The sequence below is a fragment of the Lissotriton helveticus genome, chromosome 12 (assembly GCF_964261635.1).
Source record: "Lissotriton helveticus chromosome 12, aLisHel1.1, whole genome shotgun sequence".
In the NCBI taxonomy this organism is placed as follows: Eukaryota; Metazoa; Chordata; class Amphibia; order Caudata; family Salamandridae; genus Lissotriton; species Lissotriton helveticus.
Window position 1 is genome coordinate 279539998 of NC_136073.1, and position 22110 is coordinate 279562107.

A 22110-nucleotide genomic window follows, 5' to 3' on the forward strand; every position below is an offset into this window, starting at 1 on the left:
CTCTTAGGGTTTTTTGATTTTACATTTTGCAACAATGAATTAGGGAAATAACGTGTAGGTATGTCTGTGTTTGACTTCATCAAGGTTACTCAAGACTCCCAGAAATTGGGCATTTGTTTTTTGTTTTTTTCTAAATATTTTTATTTGAAAGATGACAGACAAATTCACTGTTACTCATACAATTCACAATGCAAGTTACATTTAGCATCACATTGGGAATCAAGTTCAGTTAGACCCACATATTACACATTTTGCTCCCCATCTCTGTTCCTTCGCAACTCTAATTCCACCACAGGCGATACACAGATGTCCCCCTATACCAGTTCCATTTGGACCATTTCCTGTCCCACTTCTCCGGGCACACCCTATGGCATTAAGGCTTTAATAATGCAGATGCATCTTGTCAAAGCACTCTATTGCCTTAGATGTCCAGCCACCAACAGTAAAAGTTGTTAGTTACCTACATATGAAAAACGTGGGAGCTATGACTCAGTAATTAACCCAGTCAGTCAGGCCATATACGTGTTCACAGTGGCAGCAATACCCCAAGTCTTGTGAACTCTGATCTGCGTTTTCCAAATTTTACAGATTGTGAAATTTAGTCAGAGTAGGACCTTTACTAGTCAACATTCTGTCAAGATGCTATTGTTATTTGTCTCTGCTAACGAAACCGTGCCAGAGATCGAAGAAATATCCAGAAATACTCTGTTGTGGTTGTTATCAACATCTACAGTGGAGACAATCTGTCCAGGAGGGTGTCTACTCACTGTCAAGTTCTTATGCAAGACTGCGTTGGACGCAGAAATGAGTGCTTAGTTAGATGATCCTCTAATTTTAACACTGACCTTGGCCTAGACTGGACGAGTTCTAGTGTCCGATGATTGTTTGGATTGATGGGGTCCTAGTGTGGGTTTCTTGAGTAATAGTTCTATAAACCTTTCAAATTTGGCTCTGTCATCCAGGTAAATGGTGGTTTCATATGTTATTCTGTAAAATTCTATTGATCATAAATTATGGTATTCTTAGACATGATCAGATTGTTTTATTAATGGATTCTGAATGTATTTTTTTTAAATGAGTCACTGATTCATAAGTAGTTCCATCCACAAGTTAACTATATAAAATAATTATCTGTGGTCTACAGAAAATCACCCGTAATGCTGTCCAGATTTGTAACACATATTTAATTACAATCCAGTAACTTATTGTAGAAAAGAGGGTCACACAATGACGTATAGTTAATATTTTGCACTAATCTATGTTCTACCTCTTGTAGCATACATTTATCTTGGTTACTAGGACAGTCATATATTTAAATAATTAATTGCAATACATGCAAAGTTTCTTGATTCTTAAGGCCATTTTTCAGTTCTCTGTATGCATAGTTTTTCTTGCATTAGCAGTGTTTTTTCTGTGTCGTGGGTATCATTCCAATGAATATATTTTTGCCAGCCATAAAAAGATTTGCTGAGAAATTTTGAAACATTTGCAGAGCTAAATTACCATTCGCATCACACACAGGCTGTGTACAAATCCTGCATGTTATCAGCAAAGCTGTACCAAATAGTAAGTGGTTCAACAATTTTGATACAATGACTTCTTTTTTACAGCTCAATGTGCATCCCAGAAATTCTACAAATGTGATGTGTGTGAGTATACGAGTGTCTCCTACATAGGTGTACGAAATCACAGAAGAATTCATAACTCTGACAAGCCTTACAGGTGAGCATGAAATGTAATTTGAAAATGCAGAAAACTGACTGATTGATATTCAAAGCTCTGACTCAGCTACCCTTAATTGTGATAGTATGAATGAGCTGAATTTAGAGCTTACTCCCCATATTGGCTAGGGAATAAATTGCGGAGCACTTGAATGGTAGGCGCAACCTGAAGAATTAAGCGACTTCAAGTGGATTGGTCTCCCCCGACACAGCGTATGCAAGACTTGTTTTGCTGGGGGCGTAGAGGCTGTACAATGTTTACCATTGATTATTATCACGCTCATTTGCTTTCTTTTCATTAGATAGTATGTGTGGAATTCACTTCCACTTTTATTTGTCTCTACCCTGGAACATCACCCAAGTACTTGTGTCCTTCCACTGCTCCCTAATTGGGTGCTATTTTATTTATTTTTTGTCAACGCACTGGGCTAGTTTCTCTTGTTTACTCCTTGTCCCTGCCCTCCATGTTTCTTCGCTTTCTGTGTTACTTGCCCTCCATCCCATTGTCCTCATTGTTACTTGCCCTCTCTTGTCCATGTTGTCGCTTGCCCCCTCCTGCTGTCTGTTGCTCTCTCTTGCCCCCAAGTGATTTCCATGTTGTTGCTTCCCACTCCCGCTCTCCATGTTGTTGCTTTCCCTCCCACACCCTCATTCCAACTCACCCCTGTCTGTGGCTTTCCAATCCCCCACCCTACTTGGTATCTCCCGCCCCCATCCTGAAATATACAAAAACACTAATGCAGCCAGCGTTGGCTGTCATCCCACTTTGTTTCCTGCTATGCCTTACGTCTGCGTTGCACCTCCTGACGTCCTCGTGTTTTCACCTGCCCCCGGCAGTAAAATATAATAAAAATTGCACTGTGACGTAGTGACCATTCCATTGGCCTGAGCTATTACATATTTCATGCTCTTTGGGTGTAGCGCGCTAGAGGGTACCATTTTATAGAGGAAGAAGGATCATGACAAAGACTCTGGGCACACCTTAAATATCCAAAGTTGAAGGGTGTCCCTAGGAGAGGGGCGCCCCTGCAGGGATTTAGCTTGTTCGCTTGCTGTGGTGGCGAAGTTTATGTTAATGCGGAGCAGTAGCATCTGTGCAAAGTTGGGGTTTTTAGTGTTGAGCAGCAAAGTGAGTACTTATGTCTGTGGAATGACATGTCTGGTGTACTCTTGCCTTGTCACTCTTCCTCCTCCACTCCCTCGTCTGTGTTGCGTCTTGTCCACACCCACCTGTCCTTTCTCTCTTCCTTGTTTGTGTTGCTACTTGCCCCCCACCCTCACGTGTCTGTATTGCTGCTTGCTCCACCCTCCCCAATAACACAGAAAGCGATACGACAGAAACACCGCCAGCTGTGTCATAGTGCTCCCCAATCCCACCCCCTGTTGTCTGTTTTGTCTTCTCCCGTAGGCCTCTTTCCCACCAGGAATTTAAAAGGCGCTATTACTCGCCAGCGCTGACTGCGTCATAGCGCTTGTTTTCATCTTTAACGTTCAGCCTTGCTGCACATCAGCCACGCTGCAGTACAAAATGGCTAAACTTTGAAAAAGCCAGTAACTCTGATGGGTTAGACTTATTGGCTTTACCAATGCTTATTTTTGGTTGAGGTGAACATGTAAGTGCCTTACACAAAGTGGTAGTGCTTTGGAATATAGAATTGTTCCAATGCATTATATAGTGTGCAGCTAGATGCAGAAGTAGACATAGGGAATGTTTCCCCCCTTCATGTCCCAGATTCAAATCACTGACCTCTTATTATTGACATTCAAAAAATGAATCGCATCCAGAAGGTATTAATGTGTCCCCGATTTGTGAACTTTAAACTTATTGGTCAGAGAGAGGGCCAAGAGAGATGAGAGATACCTGTATTGCACCAAACGACTCGACATCATCCAAGTGTGCAAATCAGGTAGTGAAGGAGTTGAACAATATTACATAACAGGGTACCTGTGAAATCACTTCACATACATGATGTCTATTTTGATTTCCTTTTTCAATGCAACAGTTTCTGTTGCAAAGAAATTACTGCATGGGTCCTTCAATTTAGTATTGTATGATCAAGGTATGAAGCAGGCAATACTCGCACGCTTCCGCTATGATATTTAAATGTATCTTTGCATAGGAGTATCATGTGCAGAACTGTCCGAATAACTTTTTCTATCTCAGCAAGCACGGATGAGTCTCACCAATCTATTTTTCTTCAGGTGTCGAATATGCGACTTTGCCACAACAAACATGAACAGTTTGAAGTGTCATATGAAACGCCATCCGCAGGAGCACCAGGCAGTGCAGCTTATGGAGCAGTACAAGTATGTAAGAGTTAATATTTATCCAAGCACTGAGACTTACCCTTATTACCGTTTTGCCTTTCAGTTGACTTCTGTTTGCCAGTGGCGCTCCTGAAAGGTTTCCAGAAAAACATTGGTAAATGCCTTCAAGGAATGTGCGCTAACACTTCTAGAGCGTCAGTTTATTTGTACTTATTTTACCTTGCAGGGTGAGGTGGATGGTCTAACCACAGTGTAATGTCTGCAAAAAGTTTAATTTCATATCATTTTTTGTGCATGTTTTTTCTTTATTTTAATTTTATTTTATACCATTCAAATTGGTAATGTAAGCAAGCTCCCAGTTTTATTTGTATTGTATTTCTGTGTAGTATTTAGTTTTTATGATTCCTTCTCTGACCTCTTTCAAAAACTTGTTAACGTTTGACACACAATTAACAGAATAAGAGGTTATTTGCATTACTGAGAAACCTGAACAAAGAACGTTGTTGCAAAGAAAAATAATTTAGTTGGAATGCAAAAAAAGAAAGTCCAACATTTAAGAAAAAATTGCTAGAAAGTTAGTGAATTTAGGACTTTTACTGATATTTTGAATCAGGTTTTTCTGAAAGTTGCAAGACCTATTTTAACTTATAGGAATAAAGACCTGCAGATATGGAATAATATTAAAAATGACCTTCGCAACTGATCCCACCACTTACCTCTCGCTCCAGCTATGCCAACTCAGGACCACAACTATACACTAAATCTAAGATTGGACAACCCAGTGCAGTAACCAGCTTAGCAGACTGAATCGTTTTAAATACCATAAAAGGACCTGCAGAGCTATTCAAAACTACCAGCATGCCGAAAACCATAAAACTGCGTGTCTCTCTCTTACACTTTATCATACATACTGCCACGTGCTGCATCCCATAACACGATAACAGCACCTCTGTGGTCATCAAACATGACATGGAAACGTTTCTCACATAGGATCAAAACTAAAACAACATCCCTTCAACCACACACCCTACACGTGTAGCAAGCTACTCATGTAGGCATGTGCTTTGGCACCCCCACCTAAGGGTAGTAAGCACTATATAAATGGTGCAATACAATACAAAACACTCCATCACTCGCAAATACAGCTTTGAGTCATTCACCCCATATTAAAACTGCAGCAAATAGTTATTTGACCCTTGGAAAAAAACGTATAGCCCGACTCCGTGGTCTGAAGTCCACTATTTAGAAGAGTAAATTAACACAGGATATGGCTTAAATAAAGAAATGGGAAGCCTTCCAGGGCAGACCCGCAACGAAAAACAATGTACTCCTCTTCGGAAAGATGACCTTAGCAGAACTAGAAGCATTCTCTTATTGCGTTTTTGGAGGTAAATACTAGCTTCGTGGCAATGCTTGATAGCAGCAAGTGTCTATATCAGTTGCCGTAACAACGAAATGTAGACTGCCCTGGCGATCGAAAGCTGACCTCCAATTTACAAGATGAGGAGTCAGACGGGGAAAAAACATGGAGCTCCTTGATTACCTGCATGGTTAGTGGAACAGCTCCCATAGCATTCCTCGTAGTGAGAATATGTTATGTTATGTTATGTTAAGTATGTTTGTATAGCGCATGGCTGCCCCAGCAACAGGGCGTCCCAGCGCTTGCAGACAAGTCAACCAAAGGAGTGAGCAGGATAGGTAAGTTTAGCTAGAGAGGCTCGTGCTAAATGGAGGCGAACAGCCAGGTTTTTATTTTTTCCCGGAGAGCCAGTGATCTTGCGTGGCACGTGCCTCAAGGGGGATGGAATTCCATAGAGCAGGGGCCAGGGATTTGAAGGAACGTCCGCCTGCTCTGCTCTTGCGTACCTTAAAGGTGCGGGCGAGGTGGAGGTCCGCAGAACGAAGGGCACGTGTGGGGACGTGGAAAGAGCAGAGACCCTGTAGTATTTGGGGGGCCTGGCCATGTAGGATTTTGTGGGTTAGACAGAGTGTTTTAAATTGAATTCTCTGTTTCACCGGCAGCCAGTGAAGACGGCGAAGGATGTGTGAGGTGTGGCAGCGTTTGGGTAGGGCAAAAAGAGAACGAGCTGCTGCATTTTGAGCCCTTTGGAGTCTATTCATGGTAGTCCGGTTAGCACCAGGCAATAGGCCGTTGCAGTAGTCCAAGTGGGATAGAACCAAGTACTGGACTATTACTTGTCTCGTGGGCGGCTCAAAGAAGCCCAAAATGGGCTTAAGGGTGCGTAGGCGACCAAAGCAGGTACCAGCCACCTTATTAGGTTGAGGGACCGTCGCACTGCGAAGCAGTGGGCGGACTCCCGAAGAATTAATGTTGTGGAGTAAGGGGGTTTGAACCCGCCTCTCTCCTCCATTCTCCTCCATTGGCTGGCTTCCTAAACGGAGGCCAGCCATTGGAGGAGAAGGGAGTCACTCCAATAAAGCCCCGTCTCTTTCAGATTCTGGGGCGTGTTTTTTGCGTTCTTTAGCCCTGTGACGTCATCTGTCACTCAGAGCGCAAAAAACACGCCCCCGATTCTGAAAAGTTCGGACGATTGCGGCTGCCATTGTTGCCCAGAACAGCCTGGAGGTAAGGTTTCTTCTGACCCTGATTGTGCCGTTTTTTCTTGTTTTTTTTGCTTCTAGGTTCTGGAAGTGGCGTAAGGGTCATGCCTCCTGTTACCTATCTCTAGTTATCATGGCTGAGTTTGTGTGTCAGTAGTGCTGTGATACTTAACGGGTTAGTGCTTCCAGCTCCCGTAGCGCTCGCAGCCGCTAATCTCCGCAGCTTCCCCCAACGGCCCCTTACGGATGAGCTCTCCTCTGCTTCAGCCAGGGCTCCCGAACAGAGCGAGGTCGTCGCCCTGCAACAGTTCCTGTGAGTTCGAACTGTGCGCTCCTTTGTCTGGCTTGAACCTCATTCGAGGTCAAAGTATCTGCCGTATTTAGATGCTGCGCTTGGTTTACTGAGAGTTGGAGCGGAGCGCTATATATACTGTATAAACATGTTGACCCACCGTTGACTGTTTTGATGTTAACAAGAGTGGACAAACATGAAACCAGATAACTTTCTGACTGAGCAGTGCACACTTACCGGTCCGCAATCCCCTCATGTGTCCGTCGTGTGTGCTGCGATAAAACATCAATTTCTCCCGTGTCTACGCTGACATTTAAGCCTACTTGATTCCAGGGACTCTTAACCCCGCTCCGCTTAGTAAAAGCCGACATTTAAGCCTACTTGATTCCCGGTACTCTTAACCCCGCTGCGCTTAGTAAAAGCCGCGCGGTGGTCTCGCGTGCCTGCTGCTGACTGGATATTGGGGGGTCATCTTGGCAGCGTTCTTGGTGAGGCTGGGCCTAAAACCGCTAGAGCCCTGTACACACCGAAAATGAACATCAGAAAGCAGCGTGTGCCAGTTATTGACAACCCTCCTGCCCACAGCTCCCAAGAGTAAGTGCTGTGGAAATCGCATTGAAGCTGCTATTCTTTCTCCCGGCGAGATGATGCTTTTAACGAAGATTACCAGAAATTAAATTCCTTTAAATACCATGTACACAGCCCCTGGCAACCGGGGAGGGGATGCGAGTGGGTGTCGGAGGGGAGGGGCGACTTGGAGTGGAGATGCAAGTGGTTGTGGGGGCTTGGCGTGAAGTGGGGATGTAAGGGGTGCGGGGAAGGGCAGGTGTGGCGTGAAGAAGGGGTGCAAATTGTTAGGGGTGCAAATTGTAAACGGCGTGGAGTGGGGGTGCCCAATAATAGGTGCCAGGGGGCGGCAGTGTGGAGTGGACAGGTGCAGCGTGAAGGAGATGCACTTGGTTAGGGGGTGGCAGGGGCTAATTGGCGTGGAATGGAGGTGCAGGGGCTCCATAGAAGTGCGGATGCAGGGATGGCAGCGGCGTTGTGACGCGGGATGCAAGGGTTGCGGGGGAGGGGCGGCGCTCTCCTTTTCATGCTAGTTTCCTCTTCCTCACCACAAGTCACATTTCGTGGCGGCTGTGGCGAATCCGACTTTAATGATCTGCTCCTGGATGCTGACACTGCAGAGCTTCCGTCGGTGCGGTAAGATTGCTGGCGGATAGCTGCATGATAATCTTTTATTTATAATCGTATTTGTGAAGCTCCTTTTTTGGCCACTTAGTACAACGCAGGAGAAAAGCTTATTTGCATTGATCAACGCAATTTCCATTTTATTTTATTCTAAGCTGTCACCTTACAGTTTTTCCTGTGCTACCCAAATTTAATAAGAATATGTAAAGATGTATTTTATTTTGCGGGTGAATCAATTCTAAACCAGTCATGATACGATTGTTCCGTATTACGCAGGTGACTAACTGTCTTATAAAATTAAGATGTCCTTAGAAAGGGGAAAATGACTTGGAAGTATGTTTAGGTCTGGCTTGACTGGACATTTAGCTCATAACGTATTGTTACCAATTCTACACAATTTACAGAGTGGACTCTGGCTGCACCTATAGAGTATAAACTCTCTGACTGATGCTTGTGGCTTCTTGATGTATCATCTTGCCTTCCAGGTGTTACTCATGACAACCAGTCTTTACATGAGAGATGCTTGTTTTGAGAGATGGTAACAAAATGTTTATTGATTAGCAGGCGTTGCATACCTGTTATAAGTCTTCAATTGATGGAGCTAACCTGAGCTCTGGGGTGGAGGAGTTACACACATATTCTAGTCCTACGGATGAGCAGAACATTGTTTTTAGGTCTGGTAGCCCAGTGGGTTCAGTTGAACAACATTGAGACTACAATTCCCAGAAAGCCCAAGATTGCAATGTGGTTTCCTCGTAATATGATGTGTATTGTAACCCTAGTGTATTTGTGTAATAGTGTGTATGACTCTTATTAGGGTAATGACGTGTCTAGCTTTGAAATCTGGTATGTGCAGGAACCCAAGTTACCTTATGTATCAGAATTCCGAGTCATGTGGACCCCCCCCCCCCCCTCTTGAAGCGTTAACCAAATGTAGGAAACAGCATACCTCTGTAATTTTCCCCAGGTCAATTTGGACAGGTCAAACATGCCGGAATTTACTGGGGGGAAATGCCTGGTAAATACCAGTTAGCTTTAAAATCTACATCTCTATCCCTATTTTTGAGGGTGGAGGCACTTGTCGGCATTACTTACTCACCTGGTAATTTCCACACCCCAGGTTGACAGAATTTACTTTGTGTGGGACCTACGTTTGCTAGTATGTGTAGCTCTATTGTGTTCTGGTGTTTGTGGCTATACATGCATGATTCATGGTGGGTGGGTGGTTCTTGTATGTGGTTCTTGTGTTGTGTGTATCTATTGTTTGTGTTGATATTTGTGGTTTTGGGATGTGTGTGTTTGCGTTAGTGTGTCTGGCTCTTGAGTTTACTTTTGAGAATGACTCTTTTGGTGTTTTTTTCTGTTAAGTGTGTATATGTGTGCTCTTGAATATGTATTAGTCTTGTGTATGAACAGATGTTTCAGTGTGCTTGTGTGTCTTTCAAGTTTGCCTGTCTAATGCATGACTGTATATGTGTGTCATGCTTTGCCCTGGGAATTATGAGTATGTGTGTGCCGAGCTCCTCTCTGTGCTAATGTGGATGATGGCTCTTGCATTTGTGTTAAAACGTTTTTGTGTGGCTTCTCTGTGCTGGGATGTGGCTCTTTGTGTGTCCACCTCATTTATGTATGTTGTATGTGCATACGTTGATGCATGTATGCGTCAAAATTTAGCTACAATTGAGCAATTACAAATGAACTTTTCTCCAACCGAAAACACTCAAGAATACAAAATGGGACATCTATTACGCTTGACTTGACTAGATCACCTCAAACAAAACATCGTGGGTCAAACCTAGCCAGGTACCATCCCTAGTTTCACCCTCTCTGTGTGCACCGGAGGGGCGCAATATGCACGAGTTTGTCCCTGGATTTGTTTATTAGAACAAAGTTCCTAAAACTTTCTTCATATTCTCTTTCACTGCCGTGTGGATGGCTACTTCTGTAGCTATTATTCGGAGTCAATATATATGCAGGTGGTTATTTCTGAACTGCTAATGTGTAGGTGTGCTGATGACAGGAGCAGCGTTGGCCATTGTAGTAGGGGACCCATGCAATGGTGTTACGTGGGGGAGGGGTGGGGGCAGCTGCAATGGTAATGAATGGAGGAGGTTTTGGAAGAAGATGTTGTGATGATGAAATGGAAGAAGAAAACGTAGGAGAACTCTGCAGTGGTGATGCTGGTGTGTGCGTGGCTCTGTGTGTGTGCGCGGCTCTGTGTGTGTGTGTGTGTGTGTGTGTGTGTGTGTGTGTGTGTGTGTGTGTGTGTGTGTGTGTGTGTGTGTGTGTGCGGCTCTGCCTGTGTGTGTGCGCGGCTCTGTGTGTGTGTGTGTGCGTGGCTCTGTCTGTGTGTGTGTGCGTGGCTGTCTGTGTGTGTGTGCGTGGCTCTTGTCTGTGTGTGTGTGCGTGGCTCTGGGTGTGTGTGGCTCTGTGTGTGTGTGTGGCTCTGTCTGTGTGTGTGTGTGTGGCTCTGTCTGTGTGTGTGTGTGTGGCTCTGTCTGTGTGTGTGTGCGTGTCTGTGTGTGTGTGCGCGGCTCTGTGTGTGTGTGCACGGCTCTGTCTGTGTGTGTGTGCACGGCTCTGTTTGTGTGTGTGTGCACGGCTCTGTGTGTGTGTGTGGCTCTGTGTCCGCGAATACTCTCTACTACTCTCTAATGCTCACCTATTGCCATTGTAAATGACAATACCATTTATTTATGTTTTAAAAAAACAAAAAATGAAAAAAATGTCATGAGCAATGCCAATAGCTCTACCTTTAACCCCTTCCATGCTCATGACGAGCTCAGCTCGTCATGCAGTACACTGCTTGTGTGCTCATGACGAGCTCGTCATGAACAATGGAATTCAAGGATCTGCAGCAAAGGAGAGGAATCTCTCAAGCAGCGATGGAGTTAATAATGCCGAGACCATTGCATTGTAAATGCTTGTTTGAATGTGACTCAAAGGAGAGAGAGTTGTCCATTAGGACTCCCAGATTCTTAACTTCCTTCTTGGGGATCGGGAAATCAGGAAATACAGATACTTCCTCATTCATGGGGTGCATTTATTCAGCAGTAGACAGTAGTAAATGCATTTTTAAACAAGCATTGGCATATCCAATAGGTCTTGCATTTGGAACCTTATAAGTGTTTATCCGTGCAACAGTTGGTGTTGTTGCACCAAGGATATTCTGCTGCATAACTAAATACCTATAGGGTACAGAAAGCGAGACCTATTGGCTATGCCAATGCTTGTTTGTTTTTTGTTGCTGTTTTGTTTAAGTTGCCAGATCTACAATAGCTCGACATGTTTTTTGTTAACAGTTCTTTGCATCAAATGAACTTGTTTTCAATGCTCTGAATGTTGTTTCCATTCTGGTTGTAGGAAGCAGTCATTCCAGGGGGTGTGGGGGCTGCCTAGCTGTGCGCATGCGCCGAACTTTGCAAATGAGAAAAAGCCTGGTGCAGGCGCAATTTACAAGTGTGGATTGAGTGAGCCCCAGCAGCATGACTCACTCACACAGGAGTTCATGCACTGCACCTGCATACTGAGCATGGTTTAAGGAAACTCGACCCACTCCCTCCCAGGCATCAAACACACATTTACCAAGAAACTCTGAGAAGAGCCTGCCTGCTGCATTGACGGCTGGTGGTGTGTGTGCCTGGTGAAAGCGTGCACTGACAGCTGGCGGTGTGTGTGCCCTGTGAAAGCGTGCACTGACTGCTGGTGGTGTGTGTGCCTGGTGGAAGCGTGCACTGACGGCTGGTGGTGTGTGTGCCTGGTGGAAGCATGCACTGATGGCTGGTGGTGTGAGTGCCTGGTGGACGCGTGCGCTGACAGCTGGTGGTGTGTGTGCCTGGTGGAAGCATGCACTGACGGCTGGTGGTGTGTGTGCCTCGTGGAAGCGTGCACTGATGGCTGGTGGTGTGTGTGCCTGGTGGAAGCGTCCACTGACGACTGGTGGTGTGTTTGCCTGGTGTGTTCCCGGTAGAAGCGTGCACTGGCGTTTGGTGGTGTGTGCCTGGTGAAAGCGTGCACCGACGGCTGGTAGTGTGTGACGGCTGGAAGTGTGTGTGCCTGGTGCAAGTGCGCACTGCCGGCTGGTGGTGTGTGTGCCTGGTGAAAGCGTGCACTGACGGCTGGTGGGGTGTGTGCCTAGTGGAAGCGTACACTGATGGCTGGTGGTGTGTGCCTGGTGGAAGCGTGCACTGACGGCTGGTGGTGTGTATGCCTGGTGGAAGCGTGCACTGACGGCTGGTGGTGTGTGTGTGCTTGGTGGAAGCGTGCACTGACGGCTGGTGGTGTGTGTGCCTGGTGGAAGCGTGCACTGACGGCTGGTGGTTTGTGTGCCTGGTGGAAGCGTGCACGGACGGCTGGTGGTGTGTGTGCCTGGTGGAAGCGTGCACGGATGGCTGGTGGTGTGTGTGCCTGGTGGAAGCGTGCACTGACGGATGGTGGTGTGTGTGCCTGGTGGAAGCGTGCACTGACAACTGATGGTGTGTGTGCCTGGTGGAAGCAGGAGCATTCACAGTGATAGAAGGCACAAATGAAACTGACGAAGAGAGAGGGGGAGAAGGGCGGGAGAGTGCAGCAGAGGAGCATGATTCACAGCTAGAAGACACAAATGAAGCTGACCAGGAGGGAGAGGGGGAAAAGGGAGGGGGGTAGTGCAAGCAGAGGAGCCTGATTAGAGCAATAAAAACACAGACGGCAGGTGTGCACGTGCATGAGCTCGTGAACGCAAGCTGTAGGCCAGCAAAAGCATGTGGTGGCACTTTTAAAAGCCACTTACTAAATGTCTCGAAGAGCCAGTGCATGCGCTGTTTCGGCGAGACCTAAAAATGGTGTAAGGCTACTACTTTTCTCACCAATTCCCATGCTAGCACTTTTGGCATCCTTTTACTCATTCGAGAACTTTTCTGACTGACGCATCTCCCTGTATGGATAACTGGGCCTTTTCTTGATTTCCCTCCCTTTTTTGGCGTGTGAGCAATATTCTACTGCCCTGTGGTTAGTTCTTATTGTAAATATAATTTGCATATCAGTGTCAAATATGTCCACCCATCATACCACCAGGTTCTGTGCCCTTTATTGTGATGACCACAACTTTATGGTCGTCACTTATGGACTGACAACACTTCCAATATAAACTGAAAACCAAAAAACCCTCCCAAACACACGCCCTACTTGGTGTAGCTTGCTATATGCACGTTGTAGCACTGCAGTGCCCTAGATAGGGGTAGTATGTGCTATACACATGCTACAATACAACACACAACTGATTCATTGTTCAGTATTGTACATTTTACGGCCTTCTGTCAGGACCTTAATGAGTCCTTTTTTACCTTGTGTGCCTAGTTCATTGTAGTATTATGCATATAACATTGCTGTTCACGTGTACTGTACTTTCTCGGCAATCATACTCAGATTTTTCTTCATTAAGTGAGATCCACAGTCTTCAATAGACAGATTTTTTTTTTTTCCTAAAGCCACCAGAAATTAAAATATCGAATAATTTATATTTGTCTACCATTAGTAATTATTATGGACCTACTGCACAGAACTATTGAGCTTTCTTAAGGGTGGTGCGTTTGTGAGCCTATCTCTCTGATCATTGCAGATATTCACCCTAAAACACTGTCCGATGACCATGGTCAACTAATTTTTATTTTAGATTGAAAAATTGTACTGCTATGACCTGGTGGCTCTTCTTCGAAATTGATGGAGTAATCGAGTTGTAGAGTGGAGCACTATAACATGCCTAGTTTGGTCGCCGGAAACTTGCACCACAGGCCTATTTCCCTCCTTTTGTGCCTACCTGCTCAAACACCTCAGTGATTTTCTTTCCCACTTGGCACGATAACGCATGACTTCATAGCTTCGAGTTCTCTGTTTGATATTCTGTCCGTTATTGTATCAATGTCCCTGCCTACTGGCTGCCTCTTCTGTCTCTGCCATTGACTGAATGTAAACAGTGCCATTTTCGGCTGACCCCTGGTTTTGTGCTTGCGGTACCTGCCATCTTGGTCGTACTATGCACTCTGATGGTCTCTTAACGGGTAGTTTGAACCTGCTTCATTTAGACCACTCCAATTTTGAAGCACTGTGGATTCGCCAGGAATTTGTATCTACTAAACCTAACACTCCCAAGTGGACTCAGGCGGTGGGTTGCCCATTTCACAGACCCTGTGACAGAGGGACTGGTTCCCAGTCACTTTTTAGGTCTTGCGTCTAGCGAAAGACCTATTGTTTCCGACTTGCCGGGAATGTTGGACAGGGGATGGGCACGCGCTTTCCCTCGGTGATTTCACCTTGTGGGCGCGCACGCCCAGCCCGGCGCCGTGCACATCTCCTGTTCAACATTCACTGCAAGTCAGCTTCTCGCAATCACGCGCGCATACACAGCCACACTCATGCATGTACACACGCATGCTCACACACACGCATGCTCACACACACGCATGCTCACACACACGAGCAGGCACACAGACACACGCGCAGGCACACACACGCGCAGGCACACAGACACACGCGCAGGCACACAGACACATGCGCAGGCACACAGACACACGCGCAGGCACACAGACACACGCGCAGGCACACACGCGCAGGCACACACGCGCAGGCACACACGCGCAGGCACACACACGCAGGCACACACAAGCGCAGGCATACACACATACACACACACACACATACACACACACACACATACACACACACACACACACACACACATACACACACACATACACACACACACACACACACACATACACACACACACACACACACACACACACACACACACACACATACACACACATACACACACACACACACACACACACACACATACACACACACACACATACACACACACACACACACACACACACACACACACACATACACACACACATACACACACACACACACACACACACACACACACACACATACACACACACACACACACACACACACACACACATACACACATACACACACACATACACACACACATACACACACACATACACACACACATACACACACACATGCACGCAGGGAGGGTGGAGTCTGCGTCTATGGGAGTCCGCTCCTGCACGGGCCCCCGCGGGGCCTCCCTCTCACCTGCTTCCGATAGCCGCTCCTCATCGCTGCTGTTGGGGACAGTCATTTCTGGAGTGCCGGGTCCTCGGCTCCCGATGGGTGGGCGACGCGGCTAGGGACAGGCTGACAACTTCCAGCCTGCTAACTTTCTGCTGCGAGAGCGGCGCTGTGGTGCACGGGCGGGGCAGGACGGCGGCTGCGCAGGGTTCGTAGCCCCTGCCCTTCGGCCGCCTCCGGGGCTCCGCCCTGCTAGCACGCCATTGGCTGAGCGCCCGTCAGCGCTGGTTAGACTTTACATATTTACAACAAGGGGTGGTGATGGACAGAGTCTCTGAATTAAGCAGAATACTCTCACCCAGTCAAGAGATCAGGGCTAGATCCAACACCGTTTTTTAGCTCATTGCACCATCCCAGTTTCAGAACCTGGCTGTATGCAAATTAGTCTGTCCCTGGCCCAGTGCATCATGGGAACAGGGCAGACCAGACTACAAAAGCCAATTCTTACACTGGGAAGGAAACAAGCTTCCGGGGACCGGTTTCTGGCATTTCAGCCGTCTTCGGCCCGGCTTGCTTGAATCCTGATGGTGCAATGAGCAAGGGACTCACATCTGAGTATACCCTTCCACGCTTAGGGTGGACAAAAATATTTACAACAAGGGGTGGTGATGGACAGAGTCTCTGAATTAAGCAGAATACTCTCACCCAGTCAAGAGATCAGGGCTAGATCCAACACCGTTTTTTAGCTCATTGGACCATCCCAGTTTCAGAACCTGGCTGTATGCAAATTAGTCTGTCCCTGGCCCAGTGCATCATGGGAACAGGGCAGACCAGACTACAAAAGCCAATTCTTACACTGGGAAGGAAACAAGCTTCCGGGGACCGGTTTCTGGCATTTCAGCCGTCTTTGGCCCGGCTTGCTTGAATCCTGATGGTGCAATGAGCAAGGGACTCACATCTGAGTATACCCTTCCACGCTTAGGGTGGACAAAAATATTTACAACAAGGGGTGGTGATGGACAGAGTCTCTGAATTAAGCAGAATACTCTCACCCAGTCAAGAGATCAGGGCTAGATCCAACACCGTTTTTTAGCTCATTGCACCATCCCAGTTTCAGAACCTGTCTGTATGCAAATTAGTCTGTCCCTGGCCCAGTGCATCATGGGAACAGGGCAGACCAGACTACAAAAGCCAATTCTTACACTGGGAAGGAAACAAGCTTACAAAAATATTTACAAAATTAAATAATTTTGTCCACCCTAAGCGTGGAAGGGTATACTCAGACATGAGTCCCTTGCTCATTGCACCATCAGGATTCAAGCAAGCCGGGCCGAAGACGGCTGTAATGCCAGAAACCGGTCCCCGGAAGCTTGTTTCCTTCCCAGTGTAAGAATTGGCTTTTGTAGTTTGGTTTGCCCTGTTCCCATCATGCACTGGGACAGGAACAGACTAATTTGCATACAGCCAGGTTCTGAAACTGGGATGGTGCAATGAGCTAAAAAACGGTGTTGGATCTAGCCCTGATCTCTTGATTGGGTGAGAGTATTCTGCTTAATTCAGAGACTCTGTCCCTCACCACCCCTTGTTGTAAATAATTTTGTCCACCCTAAGCGTGGAAGGGTATACTCAGACATGAGTCCCTTGCTCATTGCACCATCAGGATTCAAGCAAGCCGGGCCGAAGACGGCTGTAATGCCAGAAACCGGTCCCCGGAAGCTTGTTTCCTTCCCAGTGTAAGAATTGGCTTTTGTAGTTTGGTTTGCCCTGTTCCCATCATGCACTGGGACAGGAACAGACTAATTTGCATACAGCCAGATCTGAAACTGGGATGGTGCAATGAGCTAAAAAACGGTGTTGGATGTAGCCCTGATCTCTTGACTGGGTGGGAGTATTCTGCTTAATTCAGAGACTCTGTCCCTCACCACCCCTTGTTGTAAATAAGGTTAGACTTTACAAGCGCCTCCCTCAGACAGTGCATTTACTTCTAGTGGTGCAGGAACTAGTCATCAGAGCTCAGCTTGTAGTCACTCCCGTGAGGCAGTTACAGTGGTAAGTAGTGCACGTTAGACACATTTGAAAAGTCCTGCTTTGAACTGTGCTGCTGAGCCTGCCTTCAGCAAGGATCTCACAAGTAGCAGCTTTGGCCTGCAGATTTGTCTCTCGCGTATAGCAAAACGTCTAATTTTAGTCGATTTCACCGCAGCATAATTCTACCAAGGCATAAGGGATGCAAAGTGATAGCACTTTACCTTTGTCCTCTTGATAATATAATAAATGACACAAAACAGTTGTGTAACTTGGTACAAAATTCCACGATTTCTATGTAAACTCTGCTCCAACGATGTAATTGTTAATGGTCAAAAAGAACAGCGATTTAAAGTAGCCAAATGTATATTTTCTGCACTATTTATATATCGAGTACGACCAGTGGCGTAGCAGGGTACCAAGGGCCGTACTGCAATCAAGGATTAAAGCGTCCTGATGTCTAGTTGGAGTGAAATACAGCAAGAATCTGTCTTCAGAGACCACTCGCGCTTCTAGGCCCTTTATTACGGTGGTTTATGTTACAGTATATTTTTTATTTCATCTCATTCTTCCACCGTGCCTCATTCTTCTGGTCTCTCTACTCTGAGTTCTCGCTCTTGGATATGCAAGTTATTCAAATAATATTGCACCATTTAATTTATGTCTGTACATCACGTTTGCGACTTCTCTTTAGAAATCATGTAAACAAAACTAAATATCAAACGCCCAACTAATTAACTCATAAGGGGTCACAAAAACAGCTTAGAATGGCTGCAGTGCTTTGCTTAGTCAGCAGTAGTTAGCCATAAGTGATGCGATGCGAAGGTGGGACCCTAGAGCGATCCCTCTTGTTCAGTGTCTGCATTTGTTTGGTTGGTGCTGACCTCTGTATTCTTGCACCTTTACTATAATCCTCCCCTTGCTGTGCCAGTAGCTTTTCTTGATAGAGAAGCCTAGATTTCCGCGGGAGTCTTGCCAATAATCAGAAGGAACTGTTGGGTAGGGATATGTAAATAGGCTGCACCAAGGCCTTTGGTGAGGTTACTCGAACACTTAAGGGAGGGCGGAATAGATATTTAGTGCAGTATTATACCTCTACTTGTACTTTGTACGCCTTTTGTATCATACACACGTCACTGTTTTCCTCTAGTAACATCGTTTGCTACCTCTTGTATTTCATTTGCTCTTGATACTTGCACAATTGTCACTATTGTCCCATGTAACGTAACATACATTTGCTTTTGTAACATGCTCACTTGTCATTTTTTCCTCATGTATCTACTGTTCCTATTGTGAAGCGCTCTGACACCTTCGGGTAAAGTCCGCGCTATATAAAAACGCATTAAATAAATAAATAAATCAGTATGTCGGCACTCCTAACATGAAGCATGGTGGTAGCCTGCACTTGTTGCTGGACCGATGCAGTGTTTTCCATGCGTCTTTGGGGAGCGAACCTAGGAAAAAAGGCTTTTTATTTGTTTTGATCCTGTCATCTATCACGGCGTGGCATTTTGAAGCGGTTCCCATTGCTTTGAATGGGCCTGATTAATTGTTTCATAATAAAGGTGGTGACTCAGCGTGGGATGTTGTAGCTGGAGCACTGTTCCCAGTAATTGGTGCCCGACTAGTCGTGGCAAGACTCGTGCGTCCCCACACGGTAGTGAGCATGTGCACAAGGCTCTACCTCCCTGTGGCTTGAGGCAGGACGTACACCATTGCCTGCTGGAGCCTCGTGGTACAGCCTGTCCATCACTCAGCACCACCACAGCATCACTCAGCACCACTCAGCACCACCATGCCATCACTCAGCGCCACCCCAGCATCACTCAGCACCACCACAGCATCACTCAGCACCACCACAACATCACTCAGCACCACTCCGCACCACCACAGCATCACTCAGCACCACTACAACATCACTCAACAGCACCACTCAGCGCCACCCCAGCATCACTCAGCACCACCCCAGCATCACTCAGCACCACCACAGCATCACTCAGCACCACCACAGCATCACTCAGCACCACCACAGCATCACTCAGCACCACTCAGCACCACCACAGCACCACCACAGCACCACTCAGCACCACTCAACACCACCCCAGCATCACTCAGCGCCACCCCAGCATCACTCAGCGCCACCCCAGCATCACTCAGCGCCACCCCAGCATCACTCAGCGCCACCCCAGCATCACTCAGCGCCACCCCAGCATCACTCAGCACCACCCCAGCATCACTCAGAGCCACCCCAGCATCACTCAGCAGCACCACTAAGCACCACCACAGCACCACTCAGCACCACTCAGCACCACCACAGCACCACCACAGACACTCAGCACCACCACAGCTTCACTCAGCACCACCACAGCATCACTCAGCACCACCACATTATCACTCAGCACCACCACAGCACTACTCAGTACCACCACATTATAACTCCGCACCACCACAGCACCACTCAGGACCACCACAGCATCACTCAGCGCTACCCCAGCATCACTCAGCGCCACCCCAGCATCACTCAGCAGCACCACAGCACCACTCAGCACCACCACAGCACCACCACATTATCACTCAGCACCACCACAGCACCACCACAGCACCACCACAGCACCACTCAGCACCACCACTCAGCACCACCACATTATCACTCAACACCACCACATTATCACTCAGCACCACCACATTATCACTCAGCACCACTCAGCACCACCACAGCACCACTCAGCACCACCACATTATCACTCAGCACCACCACATTATCACTCAGCACCACCACAGCACCACTCAGCACCACCCAGCACAACCACAGCACCACTCAGCACCACCCAGCACAACCACAGCACCACTCAGCACCACCCCATTATCACTCAGCAGCACCACCCCATTATCACTCAGCAGCACCACCACATTATCACTCAGCAGCACCACCACATTATCACTCAGCACCACCACATTATCACTCAGCACCACTCAGCACCACCACAGCACCACTCAGCACCACCACATTATCACTCAGCACCACCACATTATCACTCAGCACCACCACAGCACCACTCAGCACCACCCAGCACAACCACAGCACCACTCAGCACCACCCAGCACAACCACAGCACCACTCAGCACCACCCCATTATCACTCAGCAGCACCACCACATTATCACTCAGCAGCACCACCACATTATCACTCAGCAGCACCACCACATTATCACTCAGCAGCACCACCACATTATCACTCAGCAGCACCACCACATTATCACTCAGCAGCACCACCACAGCATCACTCAGCAGCACCACCACAGCATCACTCAGCACCACCACAGCACCACTCCGCATCACCACAGCACCACTCCGCATCACCACAGCATCACTCAGCAGCACCACTCCGCACCACCACAGTATCACTCAGCACTACCACAGCACTACTCAGCACCACCACATTATAACTGAGCAGCACCACCACAGCATCACTCAGCGCCACCCCAGCACCACTCAGCGCCACCCCAGCACCACTCAGCGCCACCCCAGCATCACTCAGCACTACCACAGCACTACTCAGCACCACCACATTATCACTCAGCAGCACCACCACAGCATCACTCAGCAGCACCACTCAGCACCACCACAGCACCACCACAGCACCACTCAGCACCACCACAGCACCACCACAGCACCACTACAGCACCACCACAGCACCACTCAGCACCACCACAGCACCACTCAGCACCACCACATTATCACTCAGCACCACCACATTATCACTCAGCAGCACCACCACATTATCACTCAGCAGCACCACCACAGCACCACCACAGCACCACCACAGCACCACTCAGCACCACCACATTATCACTCAGCACCACCACATTATCACTCAGCACCACCACATTATCACTCAGCACCACTCGCCACCACCACAGCACCACTCAGCACCCCCACATTTTCACTCGGCACCACCACATTTTCACTCGGCACCACCACATTTTCACTCGGCACCACCACATTTTCACTCGGCACCACCACATTTTCACTCAGCACCACCACATTTTCACTCAGCACCACCACATTATCACTCAGCAGCACCACCACATTATCACTCAGCAGCACCACCACATTATCACTCAGCAGCACCACCACAGCATCACTCAGCAGCACCACCACAGCACCACTCAGCATCACCACAGCACCACTCAGCACCACCACAGCACCACTCAGCACCACCACAGCACCACTCAGCACCACCACAGCACCACTCAGCACCACCACAGCACCACCACAGCACCACCACAGCACCACCACAGCATCACTCAGCACCACCACAGCATCACTCAGCACCACCACAGCATCACTCAGCACCACCACAGCATCACTCAGCACCACCACAGCATCACTCAGCACCACCACAGCATCACTCAGCACCACCACAGCACCACTCCGCACCACCCAGCACCACCACAGCACCACCACAGCATCACTCACCACCACCACAGCATCACTCAGCACCACCACAGCATCACTCAGCACCACCACAGCATCACTCAGCACCACCACAGCATCACTCAGCACCACCACAGCATCACTCAGCACCACCACAGCATCACTCAGCACCACCACAGCACCACTCAGGGGCACCAAAACATCACTCTGCGCTACCACAGCATCACTGAACGCCTCAGCATCACTCGTCGTCGCCACCACAACATCACTCCGCGACATCACAGCATCACTCCGCGACATCACAGCATCAATCTGTGCAACCATTCAACAACAACTGGTTCAAATATGTTCTCTCAATGTTTCAAGCTTTATTACAAATGTCACAAAAAGATGTTAATATTTCACTTCTGTTCTTGGATTTTCGTCACAAAAAAATACACTGAACATAATCTTCACAAAAGTTATTTACAAAAGTTTAAGCTATTGCCATTAAAAATTTAATCACTTTTATTTAAGTATTAA

At 47.4% G+C, this 22110-nt stretch overlaps 1 protein-coding gene across 1 annotated transcript in view; it reads left to right on the forward strand.

Annotated features, from left to right (window-relative positions):
- Nucleotides 1–22110, forward strand: part of ZNF507 (zinc finger protein 507) — a 137091-nt gene that overhangs the window by 94302 nt on the left and 20679 nt on the right. Inside the window, exons 4-5 of the mRNA XM_078668443.1 lie at nucleotides 1611–1722; nucleotides 3924–4028. Of these exons, the coding sequence (XP_078524569.1) occupies nucleotides 1611–1722; nucleotides 3924–4028 (217 nt within the window). The remainder of the gene's footprint in view (nucleotides 1–1610; nucleotides 1723–3923; nucleotides 4029–22110) is intronic.